Below are 17464 nucleotides of genomic sequence, written 5' to 3'. Positions count from 1 at the left end.
ATTGGGCCCAATTAACTAAGTGATATCTACCACTTTAAGAACTGCATTAAAATACCGCTTAGTGTTTTTCACTTTTTTTGCAATTCACTAGAAAATGCTACTAAAATACCGCTTTAAACTATTTTATTAAGTGATGTGATATTTAACCACTTCAGCCCCGGAAGATTTGGCTGCTGAATGACCTGGCCATTTTTTTGCGATTCGGCACTGTGTCGCTTTAACTGACAATTGCGCGGTCGTGCGACACTGCACACAAACAAAATTGATGTTCTTTTTTCCCCACAAATAGAGCTTTCTTTTGGTGGTATTTGATCTGCGGTTTTTATTTTTTGCGCTATATACAAAAAAGGAGCGACAATTTTGAAAAAAAAAAAAAAAAAAAAACACAATATTTTGTACTTTTTGCTATAATAAATATTCCCATTTAAAAAAAAAAAAAAAAATGCAAATTTTTTCTCAGTTTAGGCCGTTATGTATTATTCTACAAAAAACGTAATAAGCATATATTGAATGGTTTCCGCAAAGGTTATAACGTCTACAAAATAGGGGATAGATTTATGGAATTTTTATTATTATTTTCTTTTACTAGTAATGGCGGCGATCTGATTTTTATCATGACTGCGACATTATGGTGGACACATCGGACAATTTTGACACATTTTTGGGACCATTGGCATTTATACGGCGATCAGTGCTATAAAAATGCATTGATTACTGTAAAAATGTCACTGGCAGTGAAGGGGTTAACACTAGGGGGTGATCAAGCGGTTAAATGTGTTCCCTGGCAAGTGATGCTAACTGAAGGGGGAGGGGACTGACTAAAGGAAGCGATGGATCGCTGTTCCTAGCTAATAGGAACACACCATCTGTCACTGCTCTCAGAACAGGACACGGATTTGTGTGTTCACGTGTTCTGTCCCTCGCGCTCGCTCGTGTCCCACGGTCATCGCGACCATTGCACAGAGCATCGGCACCCCCGCTGTGCAGCAGGCGCGTACGCTTGTCTGCTATCCCGATCCCACGAGCGAATGTACAGGTACAATGGTTCGCGTGATCGTGCCAACCTGCGGCAGTATAATGACGGCGGCTGGTCAGCACCGGTTAAGTGGTTAAAGCTTTAGGGAATTTTAAGCTGGTTATAGCCAGTGTCCTTAAAAAGCAGTAATCAGCTGGTTGTTAAAGAGTGGGCAGCCGCCGGCGTCCTTAACAACCATTAACTGTCATGGCTGTTAATGATTGCGCAGCTGCCATTTCCTTAACAGCCATGAGTCATTTGCTGTCAGCGGGATTCTCCACTGACAGTAGAATGTAAACAAAAGAATTTCCAGCATTTAACAAATAAGAAAAAAAAAAAAAAAAAAAAAAAACAGCATGGGGTCTCCAATCCATACTTGGCCCCCATTGACAATGGCATGCTGGGTCGATTACATCATAAGGGGGTTTTCAGATTCCGAAAAGACCCCCATATGCAGACCCCCACAACCACCTGGCCAGGGTTGTGGGGAAGAGGCCCTTGTCCTCATCAACAAGGAGACAAGGTGCCTAGTGGGGAGCCCCCTGCCCCAAAGCACCCCACATGTTGATGGCATGTGCTCTGGTATCGTTCAGGAGGGGGTGAACTCGCCCCCCCTTTTTTGGCCTGCCGGGCTGCATGCTAAGGGTAACAGAGCAGATAAGGTAACAGATAAGGGTCTGGTATGGATTTTGGTGGGGGGCCACACGCTATTTTTTATTTTTTTTTTTAATTTGGTGTGGGTTTACCCTTAAAATGCATACCAGACAGAGGGCCTGGTATGGATTGGGGGAGACCCCATGTTTTTTTATCTTTCTTAATTTTTAAATGCAGGCAATTCATTTGTTTACATTCAGCAGATGACTCATGGTTGTTAAGGACACAGCGGCCGCACATTCCTTAAATATTGCATGCCTGGATCGCTACTTCATTACCACATGCATTTATTTTTATTTCCTCCTGTGAATTGACTTTAACGTTGTTTTATGGAGGTATTTACTGAACGTTTTTGCTTTTTGAGGTAAATACCGCATAAAGGGAAAGTGAATTTACATTTTCAGCATCACATGCAGTAATTGCGAAATGTGTCATTTCACCTAAATACCGCATGTGATCTGCTTTAGTGAATGGAGCTAATTGTATCTTGTGTATTACACTAATCAACCAATTGTGTAAAGACCAATGTAGTGTAATGGTCACCTCTGTATGAGTGATCAGGGAATATAGCTTAGTGTAGTGTCATCTATAGCTGTCCCAGTTCCTATAAGTCAAGCGAGCCCATGGGAACCCAAGAATGCCATGTTCACTGGCATGATGTCTTCCAGATATGTAGTTAGTGGGATGTGCAGAATGGTCAGTTCAGCAATAAGGATGAGCTCCGGCGTGTTCGCATGCTGCACGTGTAGAGCCCGCCAGGAAGTCGGCACTGCGCAGCGCTAATCACAGGCAGTGAGACATTTCCCGATGTGCGGCTGCAGAGGCGCGCCGTGCCGACTTCCTGGCGGGCTCTGCACGTGCAGCATGTGAACATGCCGGAGCTCATCCATTTTCAGCGAGCAGGCAGACTCATGTTCAATAAACAGGCCAGGGCAGGTACAGGTGGCAGGCGGGGGTAACAGGGGCAACAATAACTGGTGTGGTGGTGATCGGGGACACAATAACTGGTGTGGGGGTGATCAGGGACACAATAACTGGTGCGGAGGTGATCGGGGACACAATAACTGGTGTGGAGGTGATCGGGGACACAATAACTGGTGTGGAGGTGATCGGGGACACAATAACTGGTGTGGAGGTGATCGGGGACACAATAACTGGTGTGGAGGTGATCGGGGACACAATAACACGTATTATTACAATTTAACTCCAAAATGAAGAGAAGGGTCCTGGCTGCAGATACTACAGTGGATAGTGGGACGTCTTTTTGATAAAATTGCCCCCCCCCTCCGGGTTCATCATCTCATCCCCCCAATATCCAGTCCCTTTCAGACTCCTATTGTGAGACTCATCATAGTGTCTCTGGAGGGGCGCTGATCATTCCTGTGTAAAATCTTACAGAAATCTTCCCTAATCCCAACCTTTAATTATCATTTCATTCCCCCCACATACAATGTCTGGAACCGACATTTACTGACATCAATAACTCCCCTCGTGGTACAGACCAGAAATTCCCTCATTGTAATATACGGGGTTATTCTACATTTCCACACTATATATGTGTGTATCATCATCTGCTGGAGATAAAAGACATCACAGTGACTATGGAGGAAGAGGACGGACATGACGGGGGGGTTACTGGGTGTAAATAGAAAATAAGATCTTATTACCTCCTCTGCTGCCACTTCCAGTAATGTCTTCTCTCTACTTCCTATGGAACATGCTGTGTGTACCTGACATCACTTCCTGTCTTTATTCAATAGAGACTTCCTGTCTGGGTAGAAGTGAGATCACCACCTTGTGGAGATCAGAGGAACTTCAGCCCCAAGAAACATCTCATAGTGTGAACACGGCCTTGTGCTGTGTGTGTATGTACTGTATATCCTTATAGATGGGTCATCTCCACTCCCACCAAGGGGGATAGAAATATATTACTGCTCGGGGGGAAGACATTTTGGCCCCTTTGATTTTGCAGTAAAATTGATTGCAGATTTAGTCATGTAGAACATCTGTTATATGGATACAAAGAACCCCAGCCGAGAGTAAAGGGTGAAAATGGCTCCTGATCCCCAGATTTGGGCAATTATGTCACCAATATAAATAGAATAAAACCCGCGCTATGTGTAACAACTCAAATACCTACAAAAATAACTTATACCGGACTGCTGCTGTAACAAAGGTAAGTATTCCCTTTATCAACTAGAAGAGCATTATGTGTCACAGCGCTGTCCTATTGTGTGTGACCATAAATCATCACAAATACACTAAAATATGTGGAGACATTCATATATAAAGTGCTAGGGGCTCAAATAATATTCTCTGCAGATCTACTGCTTCCACTTTACACCTACTTCATTCATCTTATGGTGTTTATCAATAAATGAAGTAAACTGATCCATGTGCAAATTCATATACAACATAAAGTGCTTTGTGCTCAAGATGATGTTCCCTGCAGATCCACTCCTTCCACTTTACACCTACTTCTTTAATCTTATAATATTTGTTGCTATATTAGATAAACTAAAAATCTGTACAAATTCATGTAATCATATAATATTTTGTACTCAATATAGTGTTCTCTGCAAGTCCACTGCTTCCACTTTGCATCTATTTCAATGAATGTATTTTTCTAAAAAAAACAATCCACCAATCAATGAAAAGTTGATAAGGTGTAAAGTTCTCGGTGCTCCAAACTGTGCCAGCTGTAGTGTAGCCACGCCTTCTTCCACCTCTTACACACGTGATGGTGAGGGCGCCCCCTTAGTAGTGCTTCCCCACTCACCAGAGCAATATGACTCCCAGCTTTTCATCTACCAGAGTCACCAACATCCTTCAAACTCTCCTCACCTCCGATGGCAAAGGAACTGGATCCTCCTCGCTCACTCCTGAGAGTCTGCTGAGCTTTCTGTCATCTCCCTCCTAGACTCCTCCTCCAACCGCTGTTCCAGCAGGAGCTCCGCCTCTTCATACACACTCAGAGCTCCGCCTCGTCATACACACTCAGAGCTCCGCCTCTTCATACACACTCAGAGCTCCGCCTCGTCATACACACTGAGAGCTCCGCCTCTTCATACACACTCAGAGCTCCGCCTCGTCATACACACTCAGAGCTCCGCCTCTTCATACACACTCAGAGCTCCGCATCTTTATACACACTGAGAGCTCCGCCTCTTCATACACACTCAGAGCTCCTCCTCTTCATACACACTCAGAGCTCCGCCTCTTCATACACACTCAGAGCTCCTCCTCTTCATACACACTCAGAGCTCCGCCTCTTCATACACACTCAGAGCTCCGCCTCTTTATACACACTCAGAGCTCCGCCTCTTCATACACACTCAGAGCTCCGCCTCTTCATACACACTCAGGGCTCCGCCTCTTCATACACACTCAGAGCTCCGCCTCTTCATACACACTCAGAGCTCCGCCTCTTCATACACACTCAGAGCTCCGCCTCTTCATACACACTCAGGGCTCCGCCTCTTCATTGACACTCAGAGCTCCACCTCTTCGTACACACTCAGAGCTCCGCCTCTTCATACACGCTCACAGCTCCGCCTCTTCATACACACTCAGAGCTCCGCCCCTTCATACACACTCAGAGCTCCGCCTCTTCATACACACTCAGAGCTCCTCCTCTTCATACACACTCAGAGCTCCTTCTCTTCATACACACTCAGAGCTCCGCCTCTTCATTGACACTCAGAGCTCCACCTCTTCGTACACACTCAGAGCTCCGCCTCTTCATACACACTCAGAGCTCCTCCTCTTCATACACACTCAGAGCTCCGCCTCTTCAATGACACTCAGAGCTCCACCTCTTCGTACACACTCAGAGCTCCGCCTCTTCATACACGCTCACGGCTCCGCCTCTTCATACACACTCACAGCTCCACCTCTTCATACACACTCAGAGCTCCTCCTCTTCATACACACTCACAGCTCCGCCTCTTCATACACACTCAGAGCTCCTCCTCTTCATACACACTCTGAGCTCCGCCTCTTCATACACACTCAGAGCTCCGCCTCTTCATACACACTCAGAGCTCCGCCTCTTCATACACACTCAGAGCTCCTCCTCTTCATACACACTCAGAGCTCCGCCTTTTCATTGACACTCAGAGCTCCACCTCTTCGTACACACTCAGAGCTCCGCCTCTTCATACACGCTCACGGCTCCGCCTCTTCATACACACTCACAGCTCCACCTCTTCATACACACTCAGAGCTCCGCCTCTTCATACATAATCAGAGCTCCGCCTCTTCATACACACTCAGAGCTCCGCCTCTTCATACACACACAGAGCTCCGCCTCTTCATACACACTCAGAGCTCCGCCTCTTCATACACACTCAGAACTCCGCCTCTTCATACACACTCAGAGCTCTGCCTCTTCATACACACTCAGGGCTCCGCCTCTTCATACACACTCAGAGCTCCGCCTCTTCATACACACTCAGGGCTCCGCCTCTTCATACACACTCAGAGCTCTGCCTCTTCATACACACTCAGAGCTCTGCCTCTTCATACACACTCAGAAGCAGTTGAATTGGAAAGGGGGAGGTACGATGGGAGGGGTGGTAGTGGAGGGCAGTATAATATCGGGGGTTAGTGGAGGGCAGTATAATGGGGGGTTAGTAGAGGGCAGTATAACAGGAGGGGTGGCAGTAGAGGGCAGTATGATGGGAGGGGGTGGCAGCGGAGGGCAGTATAATAGGAGGGGGGCAGTATGATGGGATTGGGTCAGTATAATGGGAGGGGGTGGTAGTGGAGGACAGTATGATGGGAGGGGGCAGTATATTGGGGAGTAGTTGAGGGCAGTATGGGGGGGACTGTACAGCATGACTGGAGGGGGGCAGTGTATGGGAGGGAGCAGAGTGACCATGAGCGTACTCAGAGTCAGGGCAGTGCAGGGAGCATTTCTCTTACCTTTCTTCCAGCGCAGGAACAGCCTTCAGGGAAGACCCGGCGTTGGGGGCAGGGTCAGGGGCGGAGCTTAGGCGCAAGGAGGAATCCTCCTCCGGCTTGCACTGGATGCTGAGGCTCCACTCTCTCCCTCGTTGTGACGTCACTGGTTGTTAGACGCCAGGCGGGCCATGCCCAGTTGTTTTGGCAGTGAGCCAGGCAGCATCTGGGGGTGAAATGAAGCGGTCTCGTCCAGAACTAGTACAGCGGGCAGTAAGGGACAGCGGCAATGTGGCGGCAATTTTTGGGAGGCATCAGATCGGCAGATCGGCAATTCCGGGACATTGTATTGAATTTGTCCCAGAATGAAGGTGCCCGGGACGCGGGACAGACCTCCCACAGCGGGACTTTCACGTGCAATCCGGGATGGTTGGGAGGTATGTGGCTGCCATAAATGATATTCTTCCCCCAGAGCTGAGTTTGAGGATTATTCCCTGGCTACAGGGTTGTATGAGAAACTCACAGCAGTGCAGACAGCAGAGAAGAGTCATGAGCAGAGAATACAGACATGTGTATAGGTACAACCTGATCATCACAGCAGAGAATAGACATGTGTATAGGTACAATCTGATCATCACAGCAGAGAATACAGACATGTGTATAGATACAATCTGATCATCACAGAAGAGAATACAGACATGTGTATAGGTACAATCTGATCATCACAGCAGAGAATACAGACATGTGTATAGATACAATCTGATCATCACAGCAGAGAACACAGACATGTGTATAGATACAATCTGATCATCACAGAAGAGAATACAGACATGTGTATAGGTACAATCTGATCATCACAGCAGAGAATACAGACATGTGTATAGATACAATCTGATCATCACAGCAGAGAATACAGACATGTGTATAGATACAATCTGATCATCACAGCAGAGAATACAGACATGTGTATAGGTACAATCTGATCATCACAGCGGAGAATACAGACATGTGTATAGGTACAATCTCATAGTTGCCAACAGTCCCGATTTTCCCGGGACAATCCCGATTTTTGGACCCTCGTCCCGATTGGAGGCTGTTCCGAATCTTGATTTCCATCAGGAAAATCGGGAATGTTGTTTTTTAAATTTTTGGAGCAGCTGGCTCCAGCCAAATGGCCGCCAGTGCCGCCGCTAGATCTTCCCCCTAGTGTTCAGTGGAGAGAGGAAGGGGGCTCGATCCGTGCAGCCAATGAATTGGCTTCTTTAGCTGCACGGATCGGCCCCTCCCCTCTCCACTGAACACACGGCACCGGTGTCTTGCTGAGAAAGTTCCCCAGCTATTCAGCTCGGCTAATTCCGCTGGCTCGTACTGCGCAAGTGCTGCGCCTGCGCAGTACAGGGGGGTCCTTACTTGCCGAGGGGAACTTTCTCGGCAGAACACCGGCCGCTCCTGGACGTGTGGTGGGGGGCGTTATGGGAGGGAGGGTCTGCACTGGCACTGATGGAGGGGGTGGTCTGCACTGAGAGGGGCCTGCACTAATAGAGGGGGGTCTGCACTAATAGAGGGGGATCTGCACTGATAGAGGGGGGTCTTCACTGAGGGGGGTCTGCACTAATAGAGGGGAGCTGCACTGAGGGGGTCTGCACTAAGGGGGTTCTGCACTAATAGAGGGGGGCTGCACTGAGGGGGGTTTGCACTAATAGGGGGGTCTGCACTAATATAGGGGGGTCTGCACTAATAGAGGGGGGCTGCACTGAGGGGGGTCTGCACTAATAGAGGGGGGGTCTGCAATGAGGGGGATCTGCACTGATGGAGGGGGGTCTGCACTGATGAAGGGGGTTCTGCACTGAGGGGGTCTGCACTGAGGGGGTCTATACTGACTCTGCTGGGGGCACCTGATGCGAGGACAGACTCTGCTGGGGGCACCTGATACGAGGACAGACTCTGCTGGGGGCACCTGATACGAGGACAGACTCTGCTGGGGGCACCTGATGTGAGGACAGACTCTGCTGGGGGCACCTGATGCGAGGACAGACTCTGCTGGGGGCACCTGATACAAGGACAGACTCTGCTGGGGGCACCTGATGCAAGAATGGACTCTGCTGGTGGCAGGCGACGTGGCAGGTGACACGCTCAGGGATCCCACTGATTCGGCATTATGGTGAGTTGAATGATTTAATTTTATAGTACAATGTAATAATAGAAATAATGCGCTTCAATCATCCTGACACCATAACAATCATGGTGCCGGGATGATTGAAGCGTTAACACCAGGTGTTTGGAGTATCTTTATCTGCTGATTGTTAAACCTTCTAGAATACACATATTTCTATTGTTGTGTAGGATCTGGGGCTGCTGTCCCTTCATTCCTCTCTCCCCCTTTCCCTCTCCATCCCTCATTCATTCATCATGAGGTGTGAGAGCATACACAGGAGTCTTCTAAGAGAGCACTACTTTACCTTAACCACTTCCCACCCGTCGTATAGTAAAATGACAGCGGGCTGAATGCACTCTCCTTCTGGGACGTCATATGGTGGTGCCCTAGAACCACCGCTCTTACGTGCCCATGCGGACGCACAGCGTGGCGATCACAGTTGGGCCATGTTCCTAGGACACAGCGCGACCCTGATCTCGGTAAAGAGCCGGTGATGCAGCTCTTTACCCATGTGACCGGCTGTGTCCAATCACAGCAGATCACATGTAAACAAGGAAGTGCCATTTATTGGCTCTCCTTGGTTCACTATGACAGAGTGTGTGGTGAGGAGAGCCAATCAGTGGCATCTCCTCGCAGGGGAGAGAAGTACAGGTATAGCACGGTCTCTGGCCTTGTCCAGTCTAATGAGATCTTTCCAGGCCAAAGATAGCTGACATCCTTCTGTATGTGGTGGGTTGTGAGGCATAGTGGGTGCAAGGTGCATAAAGTTATTGGGCGCCGGACACTTCTGTAAAAGAGGTTTTATTTCTCTTAACAGTCCCTTTTATATTTTGAGGGGAAAGAGGGTTAGGGCCAGGACACCCTTAAGTATTTGCAGATTCAATTGGCAGACTCCGAGACTTCAATAGGAGGACAGCTGTGCAGAGAAAGGCCCCAGGAAGGTGCCACATCTGCACATGCAGGAATGCTGTCTCCTATGGCAACAGTCTTTAACAGTTCCTAACTCAAACGTAACAGTTCCATCAGCTTCACTACAACTGCCTCTTGTAGTTCTTCAACACTGAGCTCCCGGTCTCTCACTGGACCCTCCGATTCACTGGCTCTGAATCCCTTGAGCTCCTCCAAGGTTTGAGGTGGTATCTCCCACAAGCGTCACCCACGCTTCCTTGCTGGGTCCCTAGCTTGGCACTCCGGATACTCCTCAAACTTCACCCCTGCTGGCCGGCTCGGTCCCTGGCTTGACACACAAGGCTGCTCTGCAAGCTTCACCTCCGCTGGCTGGATCCATGACTTGATCACCGCCTGAAGTTTCCCGATTCTCCACGTGCCCATTCAGTGAGAATACTGCTCAGGTACTTGCTTCAGTTACTCACTGTGGTCCCTGGTAATAAGGTGGATGGTCCCTTTGTGGCGACAGCTTCCCTTCTACCTCTGACCACTGGCAGGTTCTCTGGCCAACAGAACCGTTGCTTCAGGTTGGACTGAAAGCCTCAATCCTAACCCTGCGCTGCCCTCTTGCTTCTGGATAGACCCTCACACAGCCTGGCAGCCAGAAGTCCCCGAGATAGGCCCAATCTCCGGTCTAGCAGCCCGGGGCATAAGACACACGTCACCCAGACAACCGTCCAAGAGGCACAGAACATAGATCACCTGACTCCACCCAAATATATAGGCTCTCCCAGCAGGCCAAGGGACTCAAGAAAACCCCTGCCCATTGGCTGAGATACCCCACATACCCATAACCTGACCTTGAGTTGTCCTTCTCATATCTAGTACCACCAAGTGTACGGCCACCTAGTGGTAGAAGAGAAAAGTACAACAAGGACAAACTTAGGGAGAAATCAATGGATCTCTAGCAATTGACCAAGATAACTACTCCTGGCAAGTACATTTTTGAGGAGTATCCCTGACTAAGCCACAGGGTGCTACACAGGTAATCGGGGCACTGATCATCAATGCCCTGATTACAGTACAGCCCCAGTAGTGCCCATCAGTGACACCAATTAGTGCCCATCAGTGATGGCAATCAGTGCTGCCTTTCAGTGCCCATCAGTGCCTGATCATCAGTGTGGCCCATCAGTACCCATCGGTGCCGCCTATCCATGCCACCTATCATTGCCCAACAGTGCCACCTATCAGTGCCACCTATTATTGCTTATCAGTGCCGCATATCTGTGCCACCTATCAGTGCCGATCAGTGCAGCATATTAGTGCCTCTTCATTGGTGCCACCTAATCAGTGCCACTTCATCAGTGCCCTTCAGTGCTGCCTCATTAGTGCCCATTAGCGCCACCTATCAGTGCTGCCTATCAGTGCCCATCAGTGCAACCCCATCAGTGCACATCAGGGAAGGAAAAAAAATATTTATTTACAAAATTTACTGACAGAAACTAATAAAACATTTTTTTTTTTTTACATTTTCGGTACTTTTTTGTTTTTTTATCAAAAAATGTAAATCCCAGCAGTGATTAAATAGCACCAAAAGAAAGCTCAACTTGTGTGAAAAAAATGATACAAATTTCATTTGGGTACAGTGTTGTATGACTGCATAATTTTCATTCAAAGTGTGAGAGAGCTGAAAGCTGAAAATTGGCCTTGACAGGAAGTGGGTGAAAGTGCCCGGTATTGAAGTGGTTAAACACAGCCATTGAAATGTGCCGTACAGAAGAGCTCACTGACAGACGCCTAAAGGTTATGGAACAGGACAGACAGCAGATCGACAGCATAAACATTGCAATGCAGCGACACCACATGAGCAAACAGCAGCAACAATGGCGCCCATCCAGAACAAATACTGCCAACCCTACAGCATGCAAATATTGTGGGACTGTGCATCAAAGAACTAAAGAGCAGTGCCCAGCTTATGGGAAGTCTTGAAGGTCTTGTGGAAGAGCAAATCATTTTGCTAACGTTTGTTTGTCAAGTAATAAACAGCCATCAATAGGAAAATGACAAACCATGGAGGACACATCTGCATGTGAGGAAGAGCCACACCTCACTGAAGTTATAAACAGAAGTGAATTGATCGGAGCTGTGCAATCCAGAGGGAAGAAATGGTTTGTCACTTTAAAATGAAATAATAAGTCTCAATCTTGCCAGCTCGATTCAGGAGCGACGTGTGATGTCATGTGCTTGAGGGACAAAATGATGTTAGCACCTGAAGCATGTCTAATGCCAAGGGACACCAAACTGAAGTTATACTCGGGTGAGATCATGAAATCTTTAGGACTCTTCAGGACTGAATGTGTCATTCGTGGACTGACACACAAGCTAGAGATTGAAATTGTGGCAGCCTGCCAAAAACCACTGTTATCCGGCTCAACCTGTGAGTATCTAGGGCTGATGCATTTCTCCATCTCCACAGAGCTCCACATGATGGACAATCAATTCAAAGGGTCCTTGACAAAACGACAGCTATTACAGGAATTTAGTGATGTTTTTACTGGGCCTGTAGAATCTGTTCCAGGGGAAGTTCATTTCCACCTTGACCCAAGTTTCCTCCAGTCCAATGTGTACCACGCAATGTACCAGTGGCCCTAAAACAGGCAATCAAGGCACAGCTTGACCAGTATGAGGCTGATGGACATTCAGCACCAGTGATTGAACCAACTGATTGGATAAGTAATATGGTGATTGTAAAGAAACCTGATAAGCTAAGAATATGCAAAGATCCCAAATTCTTGAATCAGGCACTGAGAGGATATCATTACATCGTGCCAACTCTCAAGGATGTTTTCTACAAGTTGCCAAAGGCACGACTGTTCACGCTTGTTGATGCTTGGGATGCATTTTTCGCAATGTAAGTTGGATACTACAAGAAGCTACATGACAACGTTCTGGACTCCCTGGGGCAGGAAAAGGTATCTCAAACTGCCTTTTGGAGATTCAGTTGCACCAGAGATGCATCAACATAAACAACATGAACTATTGGCTGGACTCAATGGTATTGAACCAGTTGCTGATGACATACTTGTGGTAGGCTATGGGGATACAGAAGGAGAAGCAGAGCAAGATCATGATGGCAAACTGCTGGAATTGATAAATCATTGTAGGCAGGTGACACTAATGCCGCGTACACACGATTGGGATGTTGGTCAGAAAAAGATATGATGGCTCTTCCAACGGGATTCCGCTCAAGCTTGCCTTGCATACACACGGTCACACAAAAGTTCGCTGAACTTTCGACCGTCAAGAACGCGGTGACGTACAACACTACGACAAGCCTAGAAAATGAAGTTCAATGCTTCCGAGCATACGTCAAATTGCTACAGACAATCACATTTTCGGACAGGAACTTTTTCCGACCAAAAAATTGAGAACATACTCTCAATCTTTTGCTGGCTGGAATTTGGCCAGGAAAAGTCCGATGGAGCATACACACAGTCGCATTTTCCAACCAAAAGCTCTCATCTGTCTTTTGCTGGCCTAAATTTCCGATCATGTGTACGTGGCATAAGACTTGAAGAAAATGCAATTCAAGGTCAAAGAGGTCCGCTTCCATGGACTTATACTATCTTTGGATGTTTTGAAGGCTGACCCAGAAAAAAATCAGGGCTATACTGGATTAGCCGCAGCCATCTAATGTGAAATCTCTGCAGCGCTTCATAGGATTTGTTACCTATTTAGCAAAATTCCCACCACGCCTCTCAGAAGTCTGGGAGCCATTGAGAAGCCATCTGAACAAGGATGTGGTTTGGCATTGGCTTCCTAAGCAAGATAATGCAGTGCAGTAAATCAAACGTTTGGTCACAGATACACCTATCCTTAAGTACTAAGATGTTACAGAACCTGTAACTATTCAATGTGATCAAAGAAAAAGTGGACTCGGGTGTTGTCTATTGAAAGCTGGCCATCCGATCGCATTTGCTTCAAGGGCACTGACCCCTACTGAGTAAAACTACACACAAATTGAAAAGGAATGTCTGAGCATTGTGTTTGCCTGCCAGTGCTTTCATCACTACCTCTATAGTCGTGACGAGATCCCGGCAGAAACTGACCATAAGCCTCTGATATCTATTTTCAAGAAAACACTTTTGTGTGCACCCAAACGCCTACAGAGCATGTTGCTAACATTACAAAACTATTGCCTGAATGTTGTCTATAAAGCTGGACCTGAAATATACATTAGTGACACTCTTAGCAGAGCTACAGTAGCAGGTGGCACACCTGAATGTGCACAACACACAGTCTACAATGTAAACGTCACAGACCAGCATTTTCTTCAGATAAAACCGCACACAGAAATTGATAAGAGTCAAATAAACTCAATCTGTAATGTATCTACCAGAAACACAGTATGTTATGTTTAAGACTGTTCACAATCCGTTTTTAGATTGTTTACAGATTTTTGGATTGAATGTAAAAAAAGGGAGGTGTTATGGAGTTCTTATACTAATACAGTAACTCTATTGTAATATACTCTATGGTAATATTGCATTGCTTACACTTCCTGTTTCCTGTTCTGTGTTTGCTGTTCCTCTTATAAAATTCAACATGACTCCTCAAACAGCTTGCAGTGTCTTCATTTCACAGTGTCAGTGTCTATACTTGGAAACAGCCACGTTCACACTATGAGATGTTTCTTCAGCTGCAGTTCCTCTGAGCTCCACAAGGTGGTGATCTCACCTCTACCCAGTAAAAAAAGTCTCTATGGAATACAGACAGGAAGTGATGTCAGGTAAAAACAAGGCGTTTAATTTGGTAGGACGTAGAGAGAAGACACTACAGGATCTGGCGGCAGAGGAGGTAATATGCAGATTAACCCCCTCAGGGGAATCAGTTGATGAATAATATATTTTGCTTCCAAATCTGGCCATACATGGTTCAGTTTTATCGTTCATCCAGCGGGATGAGAGGAAAAAATCTGAAGTGATTCCCCCATCCACACATTGGAGGGGGATGGGGGAATCCTCCCCGCTGCACTATTGTATTCTGACAATGGGGGGCGCTCCTCCGCTCTCAGAATACACAGATCAGTGATGAAGCTATTGGCTGCAGCCGCTGATGGAGTGACTTTTATCCGGCAGTGACCACACATGGATGGAAATGTGACCGATCCCTGCTGAACCAGCTGAATTTCCATGTCTCTATGGTCACCTTAAGTGACTTCCTCCCCTCCCCCTCATCTCCTTCATTATGTAAGTCAAGCTGAGATAATCTCCCATTGGCTGAGCAATATTCTCATTTGTCTCTGAGCTCCTTCTTGCTATTCCTCGTCCTGCCTGTTGTTTCCTTGGATTGATTTTCTGTGTAGTGACCCCGGCTTCATCTCTTGGATGGGCTCGTCTGTTGCTTGTCCTGACCTTTATCCTGATTCCTGGATCTCCTCCTCATCTCTCCTCCATATCCTCTTACACAGCTTTTCTCCACACCTGCAGTGATCCTGGGGGGTGGAAACTTGGCACCAGCACTCAGCAAAATCCATCCCCACCATTAGGAGCTCTGGAGAAAATTGTCTGCTATTTACACTCCATTCCTCCGCATGTTACCTGATCACATGAGAGCTTACTTTCACAGATTCCTGACAGATTTCTGTACGGTAAAGGTCAAAGTTGACGTGGGAGCCTCATATAGAGGGACACTCAAATCTCCCCATCCAAATGTCCCTCCATCCAGAGTCTATATGTCCTTTGACATCACACTGACCTCACAGCTCCTCCTCCCAATGTCCCTCCATCTCTTTTTGTTTTCTGATGCTCTTAGGATGTGGGCGGAACCTTGGCATCCTCACTACCAAAGTGGGACTGTTGGTCCTGCATTGTATGTAATGACATCAGAATGCCTGCAACAAGGTTTGAACCTGCAGAGTGTTGAGGTCCTGGGGGGTAAATTATACCTCAGCATGCAGTGGGGCTTTAATAAAATGGAGACCTGAATGGAGAGGTGAGGAGGATTCTGGGAATATCATTTAATTTTACTTTTTGTGTTCCTATTCTACAGTTTTCCTCCTGTGAAGTCTGGAGATCATATGACCATCACATTGCCTTCACCTCCCTCCCTGATAGAATAGAGAAATACAAAGAAGATAGAAGTCACCAGAGAGATCATGGAGGAGAGGTGAGTGGTGCTGGGAATTCTGGGACATTATCCAGTAACTGACAAGGGATGTGTCTGGATGGTGACTGTATCATTGTGTGTGTCAGGTTCCTATAAGGTGTCAGGATGTCACTGTCTATTTCTCCATGGAGGAGTGGGAGTATTTAGAAGGACACAAGGATCTCTACAAGGACGTCATGATGGACAATCAGCCGCCCCTCACATCACCGGGTAAGAGGAGACTTTATTGTAAAGGAGAGAGCAGTACGGAGGGTCCACCTAGATCCCCCATCATCTGATAAACACATAGAAACAATGTATTTAGTCAGTGTGTGTGTTTCCTACAGATGGATCCAGTAATGGGAACCCACCAGAGAGATGTCCCCGTCCTCTGTATTCCCGGGATTCCACACAGGAAGGTCACACCATCCCTCACCATCATCAGGTAGATGAGGAACAATCACTGATAGTATCATTAGGATCTGTACATTATCTGCAGTGTTACAATTGATGTCATTTTTATTATATATTCAGAGTGGAAACCTGAAAGATTCTAAAGTTAAAGAAGAGATAAAAGAGGAGGATGATGAGGATGGGGTGATGGAGGAGTCAGAGTCTCTAAAAGAACACAAAGATCTGTACCAGGACACCATGGTGGAGTCATCTAGCTACAGAAACCCACCAGAGAGATGTCCCCATCCTCTGTATTCCCGGGATTCCACACAGGAAGGTCACACCATCCCTCACCATCATCAGGTAGATGACTGACAATTATTGGTAGTTTTGATTTATACAAAGCATGTTTTTTTTTTACTTAAGTTTTTTATATTAAAGTTTTTTGCTAATTTTACAAACTTTTACTTATTAGTGCATCATAAGGCATAGCTGATGCAATATACAATATGACAATCAAGAAAACGTTAGTAAATACAAATATATCAAAACAGAATTCTTATGACAATATGTTATGGAGTTCAGATTTCAGATCCAGGTACATGGGGGGGGGAGTGTTATGGCGAGGTAGTGGACAACTTTATACTTAAGCAATTAGGCAGAGAGAGAGGGTTGTGTTCAGCTAATAGGGTAGGCTTCATCAGGTTCAACAAAGAGTAGTACTATGTAATCAACGAAGTAAGGCGGTAGTGTCAATATTGAAGCATGGGGGAGCTTATGTCCATAATGGGGGTGGTAATGACACAGCCCCGAATGATCCACAATGGCTCAAAAGTGATATGGTCCAGAATTATTTAGACAGAATAAAGTTGGATAAAGCACCTGGACCTGATGGCATCCACCCATGGATCCTAAAAGAATTGAGCTCTGTAGTTTCAAAGCCATTGTATCTAATTTTTAGGGACTCATTAATGACGAGAATAGTACCACTGGATTGGCGCAGGGCGAACGTGGTGCCTATATTTAAAAAGGGATCAAAGTCTTTACCAAGTAACTATAGAGCTGTTATTGTAACTTCTATAGTCAGAAAGATACTGGAGCGTTTAATAAAAGACCACATAGACGAGTTCTTGCTGGAAAAAAAAATTTTAAGCAACAGACAGCATGGGTTCATGAAAGACAGAAGTTGTCAGACAAACCTGATTTCTTTTTATGAAAAGGTAAGTAAAACCTTGGACAGAGAGGTGGCTGTGGACGTGGTATGCTTGGATTTTGCAAAAGCGTTCGACACAGTTCCCCACACACGGCTC

The 17464-nt window shown here is 46.5% G+C and overlaps 2 protein-coding genes across 5 annotated transcripts in view; one reads left to right on the top strand and one right to left on the bottom strand.

Annotated features, from left to right (window-relative positions):
• LOC141121865 (uncharacterized) overlaps positions 1–17464 on the bottom strand; it is a 306769-nt gene that overhangs the window by 163771 nt on the left and 125534 nt on the right. The window lies entirely within an intron of this gene.
• Positions 14391–17464, top strand: part of LOC141121836 (uncharacterized) — a 963509-nt gene continuing 960435 nt past the window's right edge. For 2 of the 3 annotated variants that reach the window (XM_073611566.1, XM_073611552.1), the window contains exons 1-4: positions 14391–14471; positions 15666–15782; positions 15869–15992; positions 16109–16206. In XM_073611566.1, the coding sequence (XP_073467667.1) occupies positions 14397–14471; positions 15666–15782; positions 15869–15992; positions 16109–16206 (414 nt within the window). In that variant the 5' untranslated portion in view covers positions 14391–14396. The remainder of the gene's footprint in view (positions 14472–15665; positions 15783–15868; positions 15993–16108; positions 16207–17464) is intronic. The other variant, XM_073611559.1, reaches the window with a different exon arrangement.

The sequence above is a fragment of the Aquarana catesbeiana genome, unplaced genomic scaffold (assembly GCF_042186555.1).
Source record: "Aquarana catesbeiana isolate 2022-GZ unplaced genomic scaffold, ASM4218655v1 unanchor233, whole genome shotgun sequence".
In the NCBI taxonomy this organism is placed as follows: Eukaryota; Metazoa; Chordata; class Amphibia; order Anura; family Ranidae; genus Aquarana; species Aquarana catesbeiana.
Note: the sequence above shows the minus strand (reverse complement) of the source record. Positions and strands in the feature narration are given on the sequence as shown.